We start from the raw sequence: 23,563 nt of genomic DNA, 5'->3' as shown, positions 1-23,563 counted from the left end.
AGACTGAACCGGCTCGTTCGCAAGTGGCGCAACGCGGCGTCTCACCTGAACATCGGACTTCTATGTTTAGCATTAGCTGGATGAGTCAATTCCAAGAAGAGGTTGACGTGCTTCGTTTGCGGCAGGCTTTGCATGCTCTTGCTCTACGGAAATATGTCAGTCTATCGATTGCCTTTGAGTGGTTGTTACTGACACCCGATCTTCTTTATCAACCTTTTCCTGCTTTTCCTTACCAGGGCGTGGCGGCAGCTTTGGTATTGCGACCTTCCTGCCATGTTCAGGACTGGATGATTGATATGGGTTTCCTTGCATCACGGAAGCTGGCAGGCATCAAAGCACGCTAAGGAGCGCACTACCGGTTCAGATGGAGCTCACGTATTGCTGTCTGTGTGCCCAGGTTGTTTCAGATTTTGTGGGATATGCGGGGGGAGATGGATGGTCGAAGAAGATGAACGTGTGAGAGAGGATGGGTGTGCAAAGATAGATACGAGGTATACCAGCCCAAGGACGGACTAGGATGGGGAAGGCAGACTGCGCAATTTTATCTGCGATAGGCATGCATACCGCTTCAGTTGTACAATGAGCTTCCTGTAGAGGGCTGTTGTCCGACAGCAGTTGCTTCGTTAATGCTGAAGAGGAGGTAAGAAGGGTGTCTTGTTTTTCAGAAATATGATTGGCGGGAACCAATCCCGGTCTTGGATTATACGATTCACGCGCAGCAACAGTGAGCTCGTTTTTTTCTGAAAAAATATGACTAAAATACATAGGGAATTTCATACCGACCTACTTCAGCTTGAAAGCAGCAACTGTTTCTCACACGCACAGCCTGCAGTCTTTGATCCGGTTTTGTTCCGTTGGGATCGCGATCGCAGAGGCCACCAAGCGTCACCAGCGAAAGACAGTTGCCACGCACCATCCCCCACCCAGGCATGTTACTTCGTGGGAAGAAGAGAAAATCACACACAGCATTGTGGTATGCGCGAGTATCTGAGGACATGTATAATTATTTGTAAATGATTACGGAGGTGCCTTTCAAAAGTATTGTCTGCCAAGAATAATCTATCCGAAGTACGGCCGCCTTAGCCGAGGCTTGTCTCTCCCCTCTATGTACTTATTACCACCTTGTAGCTCAATTATCTTTTGAATATGTACAAGAATTCGCTCAATCCAGGCTTGGATCTTGAGTTGCGAGAGATCTCTCCAGCAGTTCTGCCAGATTCTAACTGCCTCAGCCCTTGACTGTGGAGCTCCTTTCTTCGTAGTCTCTCTCTTCATATAGAACCAGCATGGCTCAATACAGTTACAGTCTGGCGAGTTACCACACCAGAGTAGTCTCTCGACATCGTGCAGGCGATAGATCACACTTTGATAGTGGTGGGCGTGGCTAGGTGCCTTATCCTTCATTACAACAGTCTGAGGTCTATCTTGGAGGCATTTTTTAGCGAAAGGAATCAGCTTTGGGATTAGAACGCAGGTCTGATATCTCCACCAGTCTATGCCACCTCCAGACGTGCGCACCGGCTTGCCTGTCTTCTCTGTCCATCTCCATTGAGACTTCCTGCCACGCTTATTACGTAGCCCTGTCCTCCTCATGGACTCTGACAGCTCCCATTCCTCTCTCTGTAGAGGCTCAAGCTCAGCGTTTAGCTGCTCAATCCGACGAGCAGCATCCTCTTTCTCTGCCTTTGTCTCTAGCTGGTAGACATGGCATGGACCCTTCTTATCGTACGAGAAGCAGCCCCAGAACATGAACTCAGAGTATCCCTTCCACCTCTCACGGATACAGCTCTTGACTACTCTCTCATCTGCCTTTCTCCAGACTCTATAGCCCCCACGTCGGTGGTTAATTACTACAGACGTCTCGTCTGTCCAGATAACATTCTTCTAGTCCTCCAACGTCTAGTCCTTATGCTCTAATGCCCACTTAAGACGAGCACTCCTTATCTCCTATGTCAACCCAGGCTTTCTCGTTGGCTTGGTCTTCCTGTATCCTGCTGCTCTTAATACCCTCTAGACGGTAGAGGCAGAGATCTCGACTCCTTAGAGACTGAGCCCACCAGCAAGGTCAGCATAGCTCTTCTCTCGTCCATATCTATCGTGTCGTACTTGTTGGAATATCTGCTCCTTCACCTCCTCTGCCTGCTTAGTAGGTCTACCAGTCTTTGGAGCATCCTGAACGTAGTGTGGAAGGATCTTAATAGGAAGTTCGTTTGGCTTAAAGCCTGCAGCAATAGCTCTACTATAGATACGATCGACAGTACGAGGATTAACACTAGTTAGCACAGCAACTTGTGACGTATTCTTGCCAATAGGAGGTGACTTTAGCGCGATTATTAAGGTACGGGTATATATATCAGTATAAGGAGCCATAGTAAGAAGATAACTACGTAGTGGCAGGTAGGCTGATCAAACAGCTCCTCAGCTCGAAGGTGGGAGTTGCGCCAAGAAGAGTTGCGCCGAATCGCCGAGATTAGCGTCAGACAATACTTTTGAAAGGCACCTCCGTAGAAGACATGGCATGATGGTAATTTTGCGATGCGCATGCATATACGTCATATTTGGTGTACCTGCCATGGTACAGCTTCTTCTGTCGTGTAAACACGAGATACCTGCAGGCTTGATTTAGGCTTCATAATCGAACCGTATTTTTCGTTTCCTCGCCATCTTTCGAAGCTTTTTCTACTGACTAGGTGGTCTGGCCCATCGAGTATGCAGTCTGTCCAAGGAGGAAACACTTACTAGTTCACCCTAAGAAGCTAGCGTGTATGCACAGGGCTGGATATCCTATCTTCTCACCACCAAATCCTGCCGTTCTTCTCCCCATGCAGCGCGTTTACTAAGGCCACTTCACCCACACTCGACACATGTTTGCGAGAATGATGATGTGCACAACTTGCCGAGTGGAACATGTTACATCCGACGCGAGGCTATCACAATGCTTTGTATGTACATAAATATACATTCAGACCACTCGGAAACGTTCCGAACTGCCACAGGGCCTATTGATAGTGGGTATCAAGGGTATCGCAAAACATGGCAAGTGGAAGCGCTAGCGAAAGATCTTAACCAAGATCATCTTTTAGCCTGCCTAGTCCTGGACGTATTCTGTTGACCTGGTTTCGCTGCGCCTCTCCTGGTGGCCCGCCCTGATTGAGGTACCTTGTTCCGTGGGTGTGTTTTTAGCGTATCTCACATCAGAGGACAAGAGCAGAGGCATACAGAACTGACCAAGCTAAAGTGCTATGGGAATAACCCAGTAATCAAATCAAGGCAATATTCATGTTGTATGTTATTCCACATCTCCTATTGCGGGCAAATTCAACCGACATACATTTACCTAACTGGTATTGGAGAGGCAGTATGGATTCGGGAATAAAGATATTCTAGCAGAATCATTGGAGTAGGACCGACTTACAATCTTCCAAAGAGAGGTGAACCATTCATCGGCGCTGGAGGAGAGATTGTGAAAATATCAACCTTGTCATCTGGCAGACTGCGTCATGATCAAGACCAGGATTGAATCATTATGGCATGAGTACGACGACGAGGCAACCAATATGAATCCATCAATCCCCCGAAAACCCGTATTCCATGGCAATATGCGTGTCAGGAACATTCTCACTGCTCTCGTAGCGGCGTACTTCGGTCTTACTTGTATTCTGCACAATGTTGTAGCACTCCGACCCAAAAATATCCGTCCTGAACTTGACGGACAGCTATGCAGCTATTTTGGAAGCCTCAAAACACACTTATATGGATCAGGTTTGGGTTTATACACACGCGCAAAGAAATGTCTCTGTTTCTTATAGCATTGCACTCACGACAACCTAGCCACTGTACACTTTGAGCATGGGAGCACCTAGTCCATGTCTGTTATCAGCGCACCTGCATTAGCAGGCAACACTACATGAGCAATCGAGTATCGGAAAAGCAGACAACGCATCTAGCACAACACTGGTAAGCAAAATCCCTCGGGCCCGTACTTAGTATCACAGCATCCCGATGGTAGACACGGAGCTGAATGGTAGTAGTCAAGCCAAGTACTGCCACCGGATGGGCCAAGGGATCCGGGTACCCAATTGGCCTCCTCCATGACACAGGCTACCAAGCCCAACGCGGCCTGGTTCCCCAAGCTCTTTGCGATGTACCCTATTAACCACCGATCCTCAAGTCGTCTTCCTCCTCTGCTGGCCCCAATAGCCACACTACCACCCATATTACGGGGACGACCTCACCGAACGATGCACAGCGACAAACCCGATCTCCACTCATTGTGTGATCTCACAGGATCCACTCGTTGCAAAGCAAAACTACCCACTCTCTGCTTGCAAAGATAGCCCACGACACGGCACCTGATGAAAAGTTGCGAAGTGAAAGAAAGCGAAAAGAAGAGAAGAAAAAAAATTACAGAGGGGGCCGGGGCCCTGCTTGTCGTATGATTACATCTGGACCGAGGGCCCAGAAGCGGACCAAAGGAAGTAAGAAGAAAAAAGAGTTGAGTGGTCGAGATCTTATCCAGCAAAAATGTTTCCCTCAGCACTCCCTCTGGCATGTAGAAGCCGAGAACAAGGTTGCGACTTTCGCCATTGCAAGAACTCACGACCGCCGTGGACTGCAAAGTCTGAAATGAGAAGACGATGTTGCAACAAGAGTAGTATCCGACATGTCCAAAAGGGCCAGACTGAAATGACGAACGGAAAGATGGAAAACTACTAACTATGATTTCGTGAACCTTTGGTTGGAGAGTAACAGAAACTGGAGATGTGTCATGATAAGCTACTCAAAGCAAGCAAGCAAGCAAGCAAAGCAAACATGGACAATACGCCAGAACCATCTTTCCACAAATCCTAATTCCCCCTTCATTGACCCTTGAAATACCTTACATTGAGCATCCTCTCTCACCCCCTCTCATCCCTCATTCCCCCTCCCACAAAGACACACAAGCCGCAAACCTCCCTACGTCTTCTGCATACCCTCAACAAACTCGAGCGCCGCCTCCCTCCCCACAACATCAATACTACTAGTCTTGTTCGAATAAGTAACACCATAACACCGATCCGCCACATGCACCATCTCGGGCCTAAACGTGGTACAAATGAACTGACCGCCTCCATCTCCCTTCTTGCCGCCATGCCCACTCAGCCGCTGCAGCATCTGCGCAACAGCAGTACGGTACTGGGCATCGAGATTGGCATCGATTTCGTCAAAGAGGTAAAAGGGAGCGGGATCGCATTTTTGGATGGCGAAGATGAGAGCGAGGGCGCAGAGCGATTTTTGGCCACCGGACAACTGGCCGATTTTTTGCTGCTCGTCGTGCTTGCTATTGAAGGATACGGCGATGCTGACGCCTGTGTATTCTTCGACTTTGCTCTTCTTGTTGCGCGTTTGTGCGTCGTCGTCGTCTTCGTCGTCTTCGTCGTCGGACACGTTGCCCCGGGCGTCGCGGTCGGATTTGCGGTTGATGATTAGGCGGCCGCGGCCGATTGGGACGAGTTGCTGGAAGACTTCGCCAAACGCGGCGGCGACTTGTTTGAAGGTACGCGCGATGGCTTCGTCTTTGCGCTGGTCGAGTACGTCGATGAGATTCTCGATTGACTTGCGCGATGTGTCGAGTTCAGCGCGACGTTCGGTCAAGGTGCGGCGTTGGCGGGTGAAGTTTTCGTACTGTTCGAACGCTTTCTTGTTGACGTGTGCGAAGCTCTTGAGCGCTTGGTTGACTTTGGTGAGCTCCTTAGTGACCTTGGATATGTTAATAAATGAAGTGATACTCGTATCGTGGACGCATACCAACTTACCTTCATGGTGTCCCATTTTGTGTATTTCCGATTGACGTCTTCCGGCAGAGTGCCCAAATCTCTGATATCCCGCTTCACTTCGGTCAGTCGATCAGTGAGACGGCTACGATCTGAATCTTTCTTAGACATTGCATGCTCTTGCTTGGCCATCATCTTTGCAAGCTGGCGGTTGTTGGCCTCCTTTTCGTTTCTTGCATTCTCTAGCTCGCTCAGCTGCGCCCGGATATCTTCGATTTGAGCATCAGTCTCTTGTATCTGCTGATCGAGATTGGCAATAGTCCGGTTGATATCGTCCAACGCACGTTCACACTCCCGTAACCGTGTAGACTGGCTGGTCGATCCACCGGCACCGCCTTGTTGTGCCTGAATGTTGTCGAGCTCTGGCTGCAAGTTTTCGTTCAGATCTAGCTCAGCCTCAACCTTGCGGGTCTCTAGGGTAGTCCGCTCTTGCTTGACCCGAGCAAATTGTCGCTTCAGATCTTGTACTGTACTTCGCAATGTTGCCAGCATCTGTTCCTCATCATTCGACAACGCTTTCTCAAACTTGGAAGCAATTTCAGCTTCCCAGTCGCTCTGTTGGGCGCCCAGTTGATTGATGGCAGATTGAAGTGTCGAGGCAGTCATTTGCTTCCTAGCCAAGGTATCTTGGATATCTCTCAGAGACCTTTGCTTAGTCCGCAGTTCCTCCCTCATGGGCGCATAGCTGTTCTCGCCCTTGTCTTTCTCATGTTCGCGTCGGCGAACCTCGCTCAAAGCTGCAGTAAGTTGCTGGCGCTTCTGCTCGAACTCGGCCGCAATGTCACGTTTGCGCTGCTGCAGTTCATCGTATTGCGTGCGCATCTCAGCGAGCGTTTGGTAGGCACGGATCTTGGACTTTGTGGGATCATGGTAACCTCCACGGTACTGCCCCTTGCGGGAGGCATTGTCTCCGTCGAGAGTGTATGCGCGAACATTGTACTGCTTTGCGTTCTTCTTGCAGGCAGTCAGGTCAGGACAGACGACAATCTTGCCAAAGACATGTTTGAACGCCTCGTCAAATCTTTGGTCATATTTCAACTTCGGCAACAGCGGTTGCATATCTCCAGTTGCTGGGAGGTTCATATCATGAGCCCTGATCCGGTTGAGAGGAATGAAAGTGATACGTCCGCCCTTGTCTTTGATGAGTCTGTCGATGAGTTTACTCGAGACTTCGTCGTTGTCTACAACAACATTGAAGAGAGCACCCTCTGCTGCAGCTTCTGTGACGGCCCTATAGTCACTGCTGACATCGAGCAGGTCAGCGATAGTTCCATGCACACCCTCAAGCTCCCCTTCTTTTTGGTACCGACGAAGCGACTCAAGACCGCGACTTGTGCCATGATCAAGCAGTCGGGAGAAGGTGCTCTCCGCTTTCCTAAGCTCTCCCAGGGCATTTGTGAGTTGGGTATTGACTCTGTTCTCCTCTCTGTAGAGATTTGTCTGTTCATCGTGGATGGCCTTGTAAGCATCTTTGGCCTGCTCGACCTTGGCCGCAAGATCAACGCTGGCATCTCCCTCGCTCTCGATGGTGGACCTAAGAGTGGCAATCTCACTTTCGATGCGCTGAATGTTGCTCTGAAGCTGAGCAATCTCTTCGTTTGTCTGCATAAGAACAGCCTTGCGACGGCTGAGGTCACCATTGGACTGCTCTATTTGAGCACGCAGAGCTTCGTCTCGCTGTTTTTTGGTAGTGTAGAAAGCCGTGCGGCCCTGCTTCTCCTCTAGTCGCTTCTGCTGACCTTCGGCTTCCAACAATTGTGCCCTGACAGCTTCCTCTTCTTCCTTCTTAGCATTGTATTCAGGCAAAAGCTGCTTGAGCTCGGCCTCGCGTGCTCGAATCTGCTGCTGGAGTGATTTGACTTGCGTGTCGCGTGACCTCTTTGTTCGCTGAGCGGCCGACTGGTTGTCCTGCAATGCTTTGAGTTCAAGCTCAATCTTGGCCTTTTCCAGTGTAGCTGATTTGCGCTCCTGTTCAGACTGCACGCGGTCTTCTCTCAAGACATCTAGATCGCCTCTCCGCTTGTTGATATCCATGTCGATCTGTGCGATTTCGGCTTCGGTCTGCACAAAGGCTGCTTCGTTAGTCTCTTTCATCTCACGGCCCTGGTTTTCGAGATGGTCAATGTTCTCAATCAAGGCCTCGAGGTCGGCTTCTTCGCGCGACTTGAGCGTGTACATCAAAGAGCGACGTTCCTTGTCATTTCGGCTCCAAGCCTCAAGCTCTTCTTTTTCACCCTCTAGTTCATCCAAGCGCTCATTGATGGTTGCCACAACTCCGTCAATGTTGGCGCATTTGCTGTCGGTGTCGGCGAGCAGCTTCAAACTGTTTGCACGGCGCTCTTCGTATACGTTGGATCCGGAAATTTCTTTGAGCAGCTTGAGACGCTCAGAGTCCTTCATGTTGGTGAGTGCCGTCACACGGCCTTGCGGAACGATGTAGTAAGGGTTTGATCGCGAAAAACCGGCAGATTCGAGAATCTGCATGACCTCTGATTTGGTGGCGTTCTTGCGGTTGACTGAGTATTCGTCTTTTTTGGCGCCAATTGTCCGACGCAGGTAGAACTCGGGTTTACCAGTTTGAAAGCGATCTTCTGTATTGTCGAAGCAGACTTCGACGTACGCTGACATGACGGCCGAGCCAGAACCCTCGTGCAGCAATGCCTGACGCTCTTCACGACCGAGATTATGGTAGTCATCGCCCAGAACGAATCGGACGGCGGCGAAGAAGTTGCTCTTTCCGGAACCATTGCGACCGACGACGACATTGCAGTTGGGCGAGAAGGGCTCGATTTGCATCTGCTCCTTGTAGCTCTTGAAGCCCTGGATGGTGATTTGTTTGATGTAACCCATGACGGCGGTTGGTTGCGGTTACGGCGCGCGGGCGAGGGAAAGTTGCGGTCGCGTTTGTTCGTAAGTGCGATCGCGCTGGTGCTCTTCAGCACATAGTGGGGCCGTGGTAGTGGTGGTGAGTGTGAATGGGGAATCGTCTAACCAATGTTGCGCCGGCGACGCGGTGCGCGTCGCGCTTTCTTGCCAAGAAATGATCGCCCACGCTAGTACAATTTAGGCTCTAACATGTTGTTGACGAGGGCAACCAGAAATAGCCTTGTTTGCAAACTATGCATTTGCTTCGAGTTGCACATTTTCTGGAAAGATTCAAGTTTTCTTGATCGAGAAGCGAACCAAGTCAGGGTCTTGTACGACCAGCGATGAAGTTGATAGTGAGTGAACCGGGTGTGTCAAGGCTTGTGCGGTGACTGCAGTGATCTAGTAGCATTCGAGGAAGAAGATTGACAAGTATTGGCTAGGCACTGGTTGTTCAAGTATCAGTCATGTTTTTTATGTTTGTGGTGCTCAACCAACTGGTTGGTGGCTTTCAGCGACTAATTTCCCCTACAGGGTTGTATATGAAGAGGTGATTACGTGCCGCAGCCTAGTGGTCGAAACACCAAGCAACAGTGCAGATATCGTGATGGCATACAAATGAAAAGAAAATAGATGAGCTAGAAGTATCAATCCTCTGCATTCTTAAATCATAGCCAGTTTCATGGCACCGTTGTATCCATATATTTTTACACATGTCAGAGTAGTATCACTGTGGGTATCAGATCACCTGCCCTGCATCCAAGCAATACGTCATGCGAGGTTATCTTGTACCTGTCTTCTAGCGACCTTGACACCGCACACGTCAATTTGAATAGTAGTCATCAAGCTTGGTCGGGCGTCCGATTATGGTTGTGGCCACTTGTTGTCAATGGTGGGTTCTTTGACGATCACTTTGCAGGGAAGGCCATGCTCATGTATCCTGATCAAAATGTTCCGCTTCCGCCACCAAGTATGCGCTGCAGCGCTATTGGGGGAAATAGGCAGAGTAGTGTAATTGCGGGTATTATGCGTGTTGAATGAAAAGAACTTGTGGGGCAATTTCAACGAGCGTACAGTGGAGAGAGAGAGGCAGTGCAGTTGTGGCAAACTGAGTAATACACTGCTTAGGCATGTTTAGAGTAGAGTAGAGTGTCAGAGTGGCGGGGAAGGTGCGAGTGACGGAGCTACCTCGGAGGTATTTCGTGGATGCTGGTTCGGTGGAAGGAGTAACGGCCTGAGGCTTTCTTTTCCTAGCATAGCTTCACAATGGGATCTGCGTGGGTACGGCGTGGAGCAACCGTCTCATGGCTTTTGGCTGTGAGAGTGTCGAAAGCAGGCAAAGGATGTAAGCATGTAGATATATGACGCCTCTATCAGAGGTCGTGCAGGTCGCGTACAGGCCAGCAACGTGGCTGACATGTAGGCAGATGTAACGTGCCGCCCTTTGTCCAATTTACTTAGGACAAGTTTGTAGAATGGAGCGGTGGGATGCCCAGATGTGGGCCGGGTTGCCGTTTCTTCTTTCCCGCGTGCAATGCGCGGTGATGCAACGTGGACAGGGAGGAGGCGGTTAGTACGCGAGGGCTGCGATCGGATTTACAAGCGCGAAATGGCATTTTGCCCACTTTCCCATGGTGGCGTCGCAACTTTTCGATCAGCCCCTCCCGATCCCGCCACCTGGCCGACGATGGGACTTTGACCTCGGCTGCCAATTGGCACAGCCTACAGCCCTAGCACATGGGCGTGGCCGATCGCTTGCAAGCGCAGTATTGTGTGAATACACTTATCAAGGTCACGGATTGCGACCGGCATTCCGCTTAATGTCGGTGTTGGCGCTATGCGCCTTTTTCTTGTGCAGCAAAAGAATGGCATTCTATTTTTCACTGTCCGCGACGCGCAGTTTGTCCAGACTGATGATGCGAAGCGAAGGGGTAGCAGGGTGGTATATTTCGAGGCCTAAGCACATACACAATGGGCGCACCAGACATGTTGGGCATAGCAGGCACTTGGTGTTATAGTGGGCATGGGTGAGAGTGTGCGTGTGGAGGAGGAGGAGGAGAAGGAGGAGTACTTAGACGTAGCGTGGAGCCCCCCCTCTCTAGTGGACTATGTGCGTGCCGTGTCTTCACCCGTTGTACTCTAGTTGGCCTGCCGTGAGGACAAGTGAGATTGGTGGCGCCAAACCTTGGGCAGAGACGCGTGGTGAGCAGGACGCGGACACGGGCAGTAGTGGTGAGGGGTTGATAGGCCAGAGCGACGGCAGCACAGTCGGGCAGTATTGGCCCATTGTGCAGGGCAGTGGATGCGCTGCTCTGGCCTCGACCACACTGACTGAGGCAGGTGTGTGCGTGTGCGTGTGCGTGCGGTGCTCCGCGGAAGCTGGGGGAAGGGGGGCCACCGTGTATGGAGATGAATGGGGGGTTGCATTGTTGCAGAGTACGTAGCTATCTACTTGATGAATGTATGTGAGTGGGTGAGTGTGGGTGTGTGTACTACATATGCTGTGTACACACACAGGGAGACGTCAATGGCACTCCTTCAGTGTATGTATTATATAAGCAAGTATGTGGTGTGTGGTGACAAGCCACAGCACAGGCAGGGCAGCCACAGACAGCAGAGCGAGAGAGGAACCGGTTCCGGGGCAGTCACAGGTCACAGGTGTCGAAACAGGCGTGGCGACAGGCAATCGCGATGACCCTCAGCATCGTCGATCGTGCTCTCCCGCTACGTCACCCGCCGCACAGACACCCAATCATGCCCTGGCCCGCTGCAAACAGCGCAAAGTCCCCCTGCTATCGCTTTCACAAGTTCCGCATATTACCAAACCCCCCAATTGTCCAATTCCCATATCAGTCCGTCTCCCCGGCTCCGTCGCCTTCTGGCCCTCTTGCCCTGTACCCTTTGTCTACTACTCCCTGCCTCGCTTCTCGACACCGGCCTGCCCCTCCGACATCATCGCCACAGCCTTTCCTTCCGAGCCCACCGTTGGTTACCTGCTCCTTCTATAACCAGCACGTATAACTACCTGTCTTCCCATCAGCCTACTCTTCCAAACAACTCAATTCAACTTAACACAACTCAACTCAACTTGCCCCACCCACAGCATTCTCCTGCACACACTACTACTGTTCGCGCACACATACATTCTGTACAAACACAACAGCAATTGCCCTTCGCCATGACAGAGATCCAGCAGCAGCCCCATGTTGACTGGGCTGGCGATGCCTTCACTGCGCTTCATGCACCAGGCATGAGCAATCAACACCATGACAAGTGGTCCACGGCCTTCAGCAACACTGCCACAATGTCCACACAAGCATTCTCCATTCCTCCTTCCCTCCTCACCCACGCTGCCCTGGAGCAATATGGCCAGGTCACTCCACCCGAGGAATTCTCTCCCACTCACCCTCTTCGCGATGACCGCGAAAGTTCCATCCCTGTTGAGCAGCTTCGCAATGAGACGACACCTTGGCCCAAAAAGGAACCTACCTCACTGCAAATGACCCCGCCAGAGGAGCCTTCACCCAAGCGACGCCGCACCAGCAGGCAGACGCTTACCAATCAGGATGCTGCAATGCTGCCAAGTGCACCTGTACCACCTCAGCAGGAAACCGTTGAAGCCAACCCGCAGCCACCCAAGCGCAAGCGGGGTAGGCCCAAGTCTCAGCCCCAGATGGTCGAGGCCTACACCGCCGATGGCTATCCCTTTCAAGTCTCATCGGCTCGCCAGAATCATCTCGAGAAGAACCGCGTCGCCGCACACAAGTGCAGGCAGCGCAAAAAGGAGTACATCAATAGTCTCGAAGGCCGAGCCCGAGAATTCTCCGCAAAGAACAAGATGCTCAAGGAAAACGTTGCCCTGCTCCGCGAAGAGGTCCTCAGTCTCAAGAACGAAGTCTTACGTCACGCTGGCTGTGGCTTCTGGGCCGTTGACGAATACCTCGCCCGATGTGCTGGTGGCCTTCTTGGTATGGAAGTTCCTGCGTCAGAGATGCGCCATTCAATATCACATCGCAAGAGCTCCCGCCAAAGCCCCGCTATCCCCATCTCCCACCTCACTGGCCAACATGCCCGCGAGCATAGTATGGTCTCCATGACTTCAACAGATACCGACGATCTCGGTGGGCTCGAGCTCCTCAAGGACTTTACCGACGAGGACATGGATGATATGGGAATGTAGAAAGTCGGCCGAGCTGCCCTTGCTATCAAGATCCTTCTACTTCTGGCGCATACCGTTGCGTGCGCTTTGGACCCGCTTTCTGGTACGCGAGCACGTCAGCGATTGCCGCCGCCTCTACTTCTCCTTCCATAATTCTTACGATACCCTGGGTTTTTGCCGTGCTTTGAGCAATCAAAAAAGCTGTATTATTTTCTTGACTTTGTTAATCCTTCTACATATGCCCGCATGACGGACCACAGCTGGAGACTCCGGCGGGCAGCACCGATGACTGATGAACTGGCGTTTGAGCCATGGCTGCGAACAAGGCGTTTGACTAATGCATGTCCGACTGTATGATTAGCATACATACATACACACAACCAAAAAAGAGCTATTGATGGCGGTCATCGCTCCTTTCTTTAGATAGTCACAATGGCATACATGCTACACGCACATATACATACACTTACATGCACTTTGCTTTCTGACTGCATTTATACACTTGGCTGCTCGGAATTTTCCGTTCCAAATGGACCCTTTACCCATGACCAATGCCCATTGCTTGCGTCAATCCTAAGAGCAATCAGCTAACCCTAGTCCCCGCTTTGGCGCGCGCAGCAGCAAGCATGCAATAACCTTAATCTTTGTAATCCCCACACATTGGTTGCTCATGTCACCCTCTCACCTGCCAACCCCCTTCTCCACTTCTCTTCCCCCCCCCTTCCCCCGTTCGACCCTTTTTGGGATTTTTTGACAGGTAAGATGATGCAACAACCCATCATCCCTATTGGCCAACGGAGAAGTCGTTCGTAGAGAAACAGAGGGGTGGTTAGACAGGCTTATGAGTGTTTCTTGTCATTTTCTCTCTCTCTCCCTTGAACCTTTTTTTGCTTACGTACTATGCAATTTTCCCGCTTATTCCCTTTTGGTTTCGTGAGTGATCCTCAGGGTCTTCGCAGGTGTGTGTTTGTGACCTTGCTCTCCCGCCCAACCACTACAACACTAGGCGTGCAGCCTAGAGAAAGGTTGAGCCGGGTTCCTCCCCGGTTGGAACAAGAGAAAGAGACGGCCCGAGAGGTTACATAAGTGACATGGTGGGCGTCTCAGCAAAGGCGGTTCACTCGGTATCAGATTTGGACATGGGGGTTTCTGGTTGGACAGCATGGGATAGTGGGGTGATTGGAATTGACCGTTATGCAAGTGAGGGAATGCCCAGGATCCAGTTTTTTGGACAAAGGTCATTGGCTGTTAGGCGATGTTCTCCGCAGCCTATCACACGTCGCCTGCTTACTTGGATTTACCGGCCCTGACGTTTTTTGCCTTTTCCCGTTCTTTCTCCCGTGGCCTTGCGGTGTTCTGTTTCGTGGTCCAGAACCAGACGTTGGGTCCCACTATTCTGTTACGCACGCGCTTGTGGACCCGGATATGACAGGCATACCTTGGCTAGGCAGCTCCAAAAGCGGGTCTTTACAAGAAAACCAGTTGGAGTAGATTGGGGTTTTTCCGCGGGCACTTCTGGACGGGAACGCTACACCCGCTGTCTACCATGATACGTTGTAAGGTCCCTGGTCACAACTCGGCACGTGCTACATGCTTTTGCGATTGCTGGAAGAAGAACCATGGTACTCGCATAGAGTACAGAACATGCCGTCAGTCACATAAGGTGGGGAATACGATTTGACATGCACACAGGTGACAACACTAAGATGACTCAAGGGCTTTGACGTTGCACTTGCCGTAGCAGTCTCATGCATTCCCTTAGCTTACCCTTATGTATGTACGTACGTGCTTTGGGGAACACCTCCGTTTCCACACATTTGGTAGACAGGGAAGCGTGTCGAGCTCGTCCTTTACCTGCCATGGTAACAAAGCCATTGATCTCGTCCCTGAAGTACGTCATCTCCCATGCTCCACTTTCCCTTTTTTTTCTTCCTTTTCCTTGCAACATTACCCGCCTGATGAATCTCTCCGAGTGGGTCGTGATGAACACATCCGAGCAAGGGGGGCGTTCACAAGACAGGAAGAGAGAAAGCAGGGTGTACCTTTTCAGTGGGACCCATGTCGGTTGATCGACCTTGGCTGAGTAAAACCTGAGTCCAACGAACAAGAGATTCATCACACAGTTGAGTCCCACCCAGCGATCGGGAGGACATGCCGCCGCCATTAGTAGATTGCCGGCTATCGATTGTGAAACAAGTACACATGTGATTAGTCCCCGCTTTTCGCAAGGCTACTGATGAACGTGCAAGACGTGTACAGTGTGAAGGTCAATGTGGTTAGCCATGTGTAAGTGTAGAGTGTACGCATAAGTATCCTTTGGTCTTGAATTTTTCAAGCATGAATGACTAGAAACATATTCAACAAAGTCTATAGTCCAAACATAGGGAGAGAAGAATCGGAAAAAAAAGAGGCTTCAATTCTATGATCAAACAACCTTCTATTGAAGAAGAAAAGAATCCGTCAGAAGAAATTACCGACTCCAACACGCCAAGTACATGTCTCACCGAATGCCTCATCGGGACTCTCCTGCATATGGTAGCCTCCCCCCGCAACTCTTGGAGGCGAAGCGAGAGAGAGAAGAAGAAGAAGGAGATGGGTTGACGTCATGTAACTGAAGTGTGGGGGCTATCAGACGACATGACGTCAGTCTGGCCAGACTCTGGGGAGACAAGCAGCAAGCCAGAAGGAAAAGGAAAGAGAGACCCACAATAGCGTCACAGACTTACGCGTTTGAGGTAGGTGTACACCATTTTTTTGCCTTGGGGCCCGTTTGATGCCGGCGGCCGCAACGGCTCTGCCATGTTCCCAACAAGGAAAGGGAAGGGAGGGAGGAGGGGCCGCGGGAACAAGGCGGCACAGAGAGCGGAGGAGTTGGTATGGTACCATGACTTGGGAAACAACCTTCAGCCATTCAAGCTGCATCTGATAACATCAATGCAGCTAAAAAGAGAGAGTGGATCATATCGACTTTCTGACCGCCCCTAGGTGTATGCAGAAGATAACGATACGGGGGGGTACGGTACCCGTTGATCGCAAAGGATCATGGTGGCGCTTGCTGCGAAGAGATGGATATGCCAGGCGTAACCTGTAAAGAAGCAGTGATAGTGGGGGCTTCCTTCAACGCCTCAAAGAGAACAAGGGGAGGAGGAGCTGTGCATGGGAAAAGGCGCCTCACATATCGCGATTCCCTCCATCCCGATCTCCATGCATGTCGAAACGGCGATGATGCGTTGAGGCAGCCTGTCTGCAAGCACCTCATTCAGGCCATACGTCTCGTCATGTTACATCCCGTCTACGGAACTGACTCTCGGTTTCCCCCCTCCTTAAAAGGCATGGTCTAAGCACTGAGTAACACCACCGGGAAGCTCTGAAACCCCATGTAGCAAGTGACATGGGCACATACACAAAAAAAGTAAAAATAATCATCTCCGACATCTATCGGATCTCTTCAGCCACGTGTGGTGATAATAGGCCCAATGAGAATGCTGAGGAGCGCGGTCCGATGGCAGCCATGGGCCCCAACCGCTAACATGGCACCGAGAACCATCCCAATCGAGCAAGTTTTGGCAAAAGGTGTTGATGATGGTGGGGATTTTAACCGGTGCTGCGACAAAACAACTGGCTGATGAGGTTCAGTCATGGACATCGTGTGTTTACTCACGTACGAGGGGGTGCGTGCGTGCTTGGTAATGGAGGCAACACAGCCCAACAACAAATCCAGCTTTCATCTTTCATACTGTACAATTCAAAGTTTTGTTCATGTCCATGTTTCTCATATCAGACGCCCAAAAAAACCCCCCCGTTCATCCGGAGAGAGGCGTCTTGAAGACAAGTGCGACGTGGTCATCACCAGCTGTGACAACCGCCTCACCGTCTCCTTGAACAAAAGCCATTATACCACCCCCCTCACCTCCACCCCTGTGTCCCCTCCACTCGCCCACGAGACCCTTGCCAGCCGCGGCGGTTCCACCTCGTGCATCCCAGCGCCTCAAAACACCATCGTATCCCGCACTCGTCAACAACCATCCTCCCGGTCCTTCCTTTGCAACAAACTCCAGCTTGACAACGGCTTGCGGCGACTCTTCGTCTGCATGCGCGTCTTCTATCCGCCTTCGAACCGCAAAGCGATGTGCGGTATCAAAGAGAGTAATGGAACCGTCCACGTTACCGGCAGCCATGAGCGTAAGTGGTGCCGTAGAGAAGCTCAGACACTCAACGTTGTCACTTCCTGCCTGCAAACTAGCCAGGATTTGTCCAGCCTGACCTGACGATGATGCGCCTCCTTTAGCACCAGCTTGCTTGCCACCTCCAGCTTTGTTCTTTGCGCCTCCTCCACCAGATGATGTTGATGCTTGTGCCGCTCCAGCGAGAGAAAGACGGGGCAGACCAACGATGCGGATCTGACCTTCAGGACCACCGACAGCTACGAATGCACCTGATGGCGCGATACCGACAGAGTAGAGACCGCCCTCGACGCGGAAGCGCTCGTCGTTGCCTGTGAGACCGACAACGGCTTGCGAGTCGGTTGTCGCAGTCAGACCTTGTGATGCTGCATCGCCAAACACGTCCCAGACATATAGACTCGAGTCTTCAGAGATGGTTGCAAGCAATGCGCCATCAGGCGACCATGTACCGGCTGTGCACGACTCGGTGTGAAGGTAGTATGCTTGCAGGACCTGTAGCTCGTTGCCCTTGTCTGTGCTGATCTGGTACACCCATACTGAACCATCGTTGGCTCCTAGCGCGACCACGTTGGGATGGTCGGGCGAAGGGTTCGAGACCAGCCAGTTGATTTCCTCCACCTCTTGTGCTTCAGCCAGAAACTTCCATTTCTTGCCGTCAGGCACTCCCTGCCACACGCGCAGCTTGCCGTCTAGACCTGCAGTAGCCACAAACTGGCCTTTGGGCGCAGTAAAGGCGATAGCATTGACTGAGTCTGTGTGTCCGTCTAGTGTGAATATGCTCTTCAGTCCTTCGCGCTCGGTGGGTTGGCCGTCGCTGCTCGGTTGCGCTGCCGCTGCTGTTGACACATCAATGATGTAGCCCACATCGTCGCCGCCTCCTGTAGCGATAATATCGTGGTGCACGGGGTGCTGCGCTATGCAGAAGATGCTGTCCTTGTGCTGGTCAAAATGCGCAACTGAGTCGTTCTGTAGATTGATTTCCATCTCGGCCTCCTGGCGTCCTTCCTCGTCGTCGTCGTCCGAGTCCATGGGCACATCGCCGTCATCTTCCAGAATCTCTTCTGCCTCATCTGCGTCGATCGTATTGTCCACACCGTGTACGTCGATATCCTCCTCGTCGTGCTGGGGCTGATTTGAAGTGGGGTTGGGGACAGCCATTGCGCAGGACTTTTTTGATTTCAATCGGTGGGTTGTATAGTGTGTCTTGCTGCCCTCTCTTTGTACCCTAGAAGATCGTATATGAGTCTTCGTCTTGCGTTGCTTAGAAATGCCAATTTGCGCCTTTGGCGGCGAACTTTTTTGTCGGGGACCCTGTCGGAGGGGCACAACGCCGACCCCACACACGTCATTTGTAATCCACACTGAGGCTGAGCCGGACATTGAAACCATGAATGTTTTAATACCGCGTATAACACTACCATCAGGTTCATTATAAATCCATACTCTCTTATACGAATTAATCACATGCGTGTACAGACAAAGCCATAGACTTAAAACAATACCATCACCTACCAAGTCTATTCGACACCACATTAGGATGGAAAACGGACCTTCTCTTCAAATTGTACCAAAACTACTCTTCACTACTTTTTGCAAATTCTCCCAGAAGTTGAGCCATACGTTCATCAACTTTGGCGGACTCCTTGCGGAGTCTAGCTGATTCTTGGAGGACTTGCGCAAGCTCTCCCTGAACAGACACACTCTTAGTGGCATTGCTTTCATGTGTTTGTTCTTGAGATGATTCTCCAGGTGGTGCTGTAGATGCGCTTGCCCTTCCAATCTTGCCAGATGGTACTTCTTGAGAGGAAACATGTTGAGTGGCAGAAGGCTTCCCGTTACCTCCTGCACTTTCCTCATCTTTGTTGCGTAGCCCAAAGGAAGACAGAAGCGGAACTTTCTCCTTAAATAAATCGTCTTCGCTGATGTAGCTTTGATCGGCTACAATAGCGTTAGACAATGATTAGACACAATAGCAACCCATCAAGCTAACCATGTACGTGATAAATGCTGCTCGACTACTTGACGCCCCTGCGGTCTCGTTAAGATTCCATGTCCAAATGAAGCCAAGATAGATGCCCAGTCCCACTAGGAAAATGTTAAGGGGACTGTTGAGGAGCATATTAGGGGCTGCAACGGTCAAAACCGAAGCAACCGAAGGTAGCTTTCCTTTATCATTTGCGTTAATGAGTGGGCGTTATGACTGGCCCTCCCCAATGCTAGGCGTGATTTCAGATCCCTATTCGACATCCTGTGCCCACGAATCCATGTCCATACATCTTCGGCATAGAGGAATCTGCCCAGATGACAGTACTCTCTTGTGGCGTAGTAAACAGCGATGATTGATGAGACGAGGCTGAAAGTAAAGAACCCTCGGGCAACCCAGGGTGTTCGGTCGAGGTTTTCCAACGAGAGTGCCGTGATAGCAATCTGTGCTAGAATAGTACTCTAAAGGTCTAGTAGTCAGTCCCTGGTGTCTAGCTGCCCAGGGACGGACACATGTACGCACCGCCACAGCTATTATGCTGCATCCCTCCTGCACTGACTTTCGGAAGTTGATGGTGTCAATGTCGCTCGTACTTCGTAACACCTGTACCTGAACGCGCCAGATGTCGCGGTTACCGAAGAAGCATAACACTAACCCACTGACTCCATAATTTTTTGTGAAGAATAAAATACTCAAAAAGCAACGAAACCATTGATATAGTGCCGAAGAGACAGTATCTACAGCTGTTACAATGAAGCTAGAAGACAGACCATCCATGTTATCGAGAACAAAGCAACGAGATTTTGTAAGACAAGAAGGATTTTTGTGACTGGAGGGACCATGGAGAAAGTGACAATCAGAAAAACCCTTGCTAATTAAAGTCGAGAAAGGCTGAGGCTAAATGCCTGCCTTGATAGCCTGTGCGTTTTGGGGGTGTGTAGTAGTGGAAGGCGCAGCTCAGCTGCGCCTGGACTCTTGCAGAGCGTGGAATACATCGCTACATGCACACTGTAGCTGAAAGCACACTAAACACACTAGTGAACCAGAACCAGAACAAAAACGATAAGAAGCTGAATCTGCGGAGGGGAGTGGGAGTTGCTAGAAGGCGCGAAGCCATCACCCAGGCGCAATACGCAAAAGAACAAGAAGTCATACGTAAAAAGACATAGACTGGTCTTCAGCCTGGTTACGCAAACCACGAATGGAGTTTCGTAGAAACTATATCTATATACAACTATCTTATATACTCTCAAGACATACGTAAAGTTCTTCTTTGTATCACTTTCGTTTATACGATCTATCGCAATGATATTTAAAAGCTATGGAGTAAGCTCACTTAGCTGATACTTGGATTCCACGCAATACAATTTTTTTTTAATAAGATCAGATTGGGCCTAAACTCTTGTTCCAACTAACACTCCAAATGAACCGTCATCCCAGCCAACCGAGCTTAAACTCTTTCCATAAAGCGATCTCCACACAGCGACTATCGCACGTATCATCTTCCTTGAGGCAACTCTACCTGGATACCTAAGCAGTACCCATTTCCAAACATTCTAAAACAGTCGTTGAAATAATCCAACACTTTTTATCTTTCTAGCAAGGATCTTTAAAAAAAAAGAACATAACCCCGGCCCCTCTAAATTATAGCTTACTCGCCTTTTATATCTATGCACACTAACACAATGCTGTTGCCTACTCTCCTGGCTCATCCAGCTACCCAATGCTAGCTACTTTAGCTAAATTGTATGCTAAGCAAATTCCAGTATTCTTCAACGTGAGCCGCGCTAGTCAAAGAAGGAGACTCTTGACATTTTAACATAATCGTGATCACCAAGAGCATAAGTTTTGGACGCTAGTTAGATCGTATTTCTCCTGGCAAGAAACGCCGCTACGTAGGTCTGATTGAAATATGCACCGAAAGCTTCGATTCATGTCTTAAGTCTAGTATTTACACTTTATCCCAGCTTCTTAGTTTTCCGTCAATTCATTTCTACATTGCAGATAGCATAAAATACTCCCTATGTACTTCATCCCACTGCCCAAACCACATCACTGTTCTTCTTACGATGCCCCGATCCCTTTGCCCACAGGACAATTAGGTACATTCTTCTGCCACGCAGCCTTCGCATATGCAGGTAGATAGCTGTTCGTCGTGAACGTCTCATCGATGTAATACTCGACTTGGTCCAGCGAGAAGTTGCCACCGACTTGCGGCTGATTGAGAGCATCGACAATGTAATCTGCGATGAAATCTAAAAAGATGAGATCGACGATTCTTGGTATGGAGCCATCAAGCGGGAAAGAGGCGTTGGCTTGGAGATCGTTTGGTTGAGGGTAGTTTGGAATAGGTAAGTGCACAGTGTCGTCTCCGTCGGTGCCGAAATCGTCGTTTGTGGTGTATCCGGGCGTAGGAGAAGTAGATTGGCGGCGGATTAGCCGACCGCCTTGCTTAGAGCGACGGGTACGTCCCTCGTAGTTGTGGGTGAGTGGCGGGTCGATGCATGTATCGTGGTCTGCAAGAACGGGACTGAAACCAAAATCGTATGTCTCAAGGCTTCGCTTCTTTTTCTGAAAGGGGCCTGCGTTGAGGATATCAAGGACTTGTGATGCCTGTTTGTAGGGCACATTCGGAATGTATTGAAAAGCATCTTTGAATGGGGAAACGATGAAGGAGTCGTCGTACGTGAAGGGGCCTTTGGCGAGATCGAAGCGGACGCTACCGGTGTTGATTATGATAAGTCGAGGGATATCTTTTCGTGTCGTGTTCACAACAACCGTAGCTAGCGCAGTTTGGAGAAGCTTGAAGATGTTGCCTTCAGCCAAAAATGGCTTACAGTACTGGCAGTATGTTTCCGGTGCGCAACCATAGAGATTAGTCAAATTGAGCTTAGTTCGAGCGGAAGTAATTTCTGATGAGACTTTGAGGCCTTCAGGGATGCTGAATGAAGTGTGCGGCTGGCTTCCCTCAGCATGGTATGCAAAAGTGTTCCGGTTCCAATCAAGGTACCTCCGTGCATAGCGGACTGGAGTGCTCAAAGTAGACTTGTCAACGGCGACCTGCGATAATGTGACGCGAGATGGGTTTGGTACACCCTTGGGGTTGCCTGGTGCTTTGCAAGTGGATGACTTGATACCAGACATTGCCAGCCACCCTAGAGTCTCGCAGTAACGACCTGGGCGATTTGTCAGGTCAACACCGTCAATGAAATCGGGTATCGCTTACCAGACTCAAGGCCAGTGGCCTTTTCATCATAGACTACGAAGTCTCGAATGTGAGTATGGCCTCCAAAAAACTGAATTGGCACATCTTTCTTGATGCTTCGAATGGCCTTGAACACAGTTCCCATGGTGCTACTGGAGACATTGGTTCGTACAGGGTTGTGACCAGCGACCACGAACAAATCAACTGGTTTGTTGAAATTAACAGCTTGCTGAAACCACTTCTCTTTGACCATATCTGCAGCTTTAATGACCTTGGAAACATTGCTATGGCCAGTAAAGTCAAAAAGTACACCAAAAGACATGATGCGAAGACCTGGAAACAGTCAGCGTATTCCTCAAAGTCATATCTCTTTTGGAATACCTTGCTCAGTAGTGAAATAACGATATTGAGCCCCGATATACTCAAACTGACCGGTGGCTGGGTTAGCGATTTGAACATTGCTAGTGAGATATCTGTCGCCATATGCTTTGGCAAAGCCGCTGAAAGTCTCGTAGGCAATCTCAGTGACATAAAGCTCGTGATTACCGATAGTCAATATGTCGTAGTCGACATTTTCAAAGATCACATTCGAGACCTTGCCGTTGGGCGTCGTCGCATCGCTAAGCCCGGCGCCATCGTGCAAGTCCTGCTCCAGCGTTAGTAAGGTCAAATTTTTCTCTACGTACGTGCAGCCCTACTCGTCCCCAGGGCCTTGATAGCAGCCACTAACCCCTGTGTCGACTAGAAGCAGATCAACTCCAAGTTTACGAGCCTTCTGCCTCATGTGTTTTGTGAAGCTGACGTAGTCGCCCCAGTCGGCGCCATAGTTTTGTTCCTTGATATGCCCCTCAAGCCAGCCATGGGTGTCGGTGGTATGTAGAAAGTTGATCTGGCCCCATTCCAGAGGGCCTCTTGGAGTCGTAGTCGCATTTTGTGCGTCGGGTTGCATTCGGCGGACATTCCTGGTCAGAACAACATCATCTTTTAGCGCCCCATAGCAACTGTGGTCACCCTCGCAAGCCGAAGCTGAGGCGATGAGTACTACAGTTGCACTATATGTAAAGTATCGCATCGTCAGAGGCACTTGGGATACCAGTATCGGATGTCAGGTAGCAAGGACGGCCTATTATACATACGTTCCGGGAGGGGATGGAAGCATATGCACACTGGGCCAGTGGCGCGCCGTGTTCCGCGCCGAATGGAGAGACAGCATCAGACTGCACGTGTAGTTATTATTGGTGAAAGAGATAAGCTTTCGACAAGTCCTTGATGCCGAGGACCAAAAAAGCTTAAACCCAGACATTCTCCTTCCTGATGGGTGACAAGCGTGTCGATTAGCGTTCCGTGAATCGG

The 23,563-nt window shown here is 50.3% G+C and overlaps 6 protein-coding genes across 6 annotated transcripts; 1 reads left to right on the top strand and 5 right to left on the bottom strand.

Moving 5' to 3' along the window:
• Positions 1–1,059: 1,059 nt before the first annotated feature.
• On the bottom strand, positions 1,060–2,370 carry COCSADRAFT_85176 (uncharacterized protein; the record flags this gene model as incomplete). The annotated part of the gene is made up of 2 exons (XM_007699813.1): positions 1,060–1,884; positions 2,179–2,370. 2 exons carry the CDS (start codon positions 2,368–2,370, stop codon positions 1,060–1,062), a joined length of 1,017 nt encoding a protein of 338 aa, XP_007698003.1.
• A 1,823-nt stretch (positions 2,371–4,193) lies between these two features.
• Positions 4,194–4,808, bottom strand: COCSADRAFT_299228 (uncharacterized protein). The gene has a single exon (XM_007699812.1). The coding sequence runs from the start codon at positions 4,550–4,552 to the stop codon at positions 4,232–4,234; it is 321 nt and encodes a 106-aa protein (XP_007698002.1). The 5' UTR covers positions 4,553–4,808; the 3' UTR covers positions 4,194–4,231.
• Positions 4,809–11,467: 6,659 nt separating this feature from the next.
• On the top strand, positions 11,468–13,309 carry COCSADRAFT_35045 (uncharacterized protein). The gene has a single exon (XM_007699374.1). It carries the CDS (start codon positions 11,857–11,859, stop codon positions 12,856–12,858), a length of 1,002 nt encoding a protein of 333 aa, XP_007697564.1. The 5' UTR covers positions 11,468–11,856; the 3' UTR covers positions 12,859–13,309.
• Positions 13,310–16,428: 3,119 nt separating this feature from the next.
• On the bottom strand, positions 16,429–18,318 carry COCSADRAFT_35044 (uncharacterized protein). Its single transcript, XM_007699373.1, has one exon. The coding sequence runs from the start codon at positions 18,177–18,179 to the stop codon at positions 16,641–16,643; it is 1,539 nt and encodes a 512-aa protein (XP_007697563.1). The 5' UTR covers positions 18,180–18,318; the 3' UTR covers positions 16,429–16,640.
• A 204-nt stretch (positions 18,319–18,522) lies between these two features.
• Positions 18,523–19,782, bottom strand: COCSADRAFT_188847 (uncharacterized protein; the record flags this gene model as incomplete). The annotated part of the gene is made up of 3 exons (XM_007699811.1): positions 18,523–18,959; positions 19,280–19,466; positions 19,528–19,782. The coding sequence occupies 3 exons, from the start codon at positions 19,780–19,782 to the stop codon at positions 18,595–18,597; spliced, it is 807 nt and encodes a 268-aa protein (XP_007698001.1). The 3' UTR covers positions 18,523–18,594.
• A 1,287-nt stretch (positions 19,783–21,069) lies between these two features.
• Positions 21,070–23,159, bottom strand: COCSADRAFT_84636 (uncharacterized protein; the record flags this gene model as incomplete). The annotated part of the gene is made up of 4 exons (XM_007699810.1): positions 21,070–22,181; positions 22,232–22,543; positions 22,592–22,856; positions 22,941–23,159. The coding sequence occupies 4 exons, from the start codon at positions 23,157–23,159 to the stop codon at positions 21,070–21,072; spliced, it is 1,908 nt and encodes a 635-aa protein (XP_007698000.1).
• Between the last annotated feature and the right edge of the window lie 404 nt (positions 23,160–23,563).

Source organism: Bipolaris sorokiniana (genome assembly GCF_000338995.1).
Source record: "Bipolaris sorokiniana ND90Pr unplaced genomic scaffold COCSAscaffold_4, whole genome shotgun sequence".
NCBI lineage: Eukaryota > Fungi > Ascomycota > Dothideomycetes > Pleosporales > Pleosporaceae > Bipolaris > Bipolaris sorokiniana.
The sequence above is the reverse complement of the archived record's forward strand: the minus strand, read 5'-3'. Positions and strand labels throughout refer to the sequence as shown.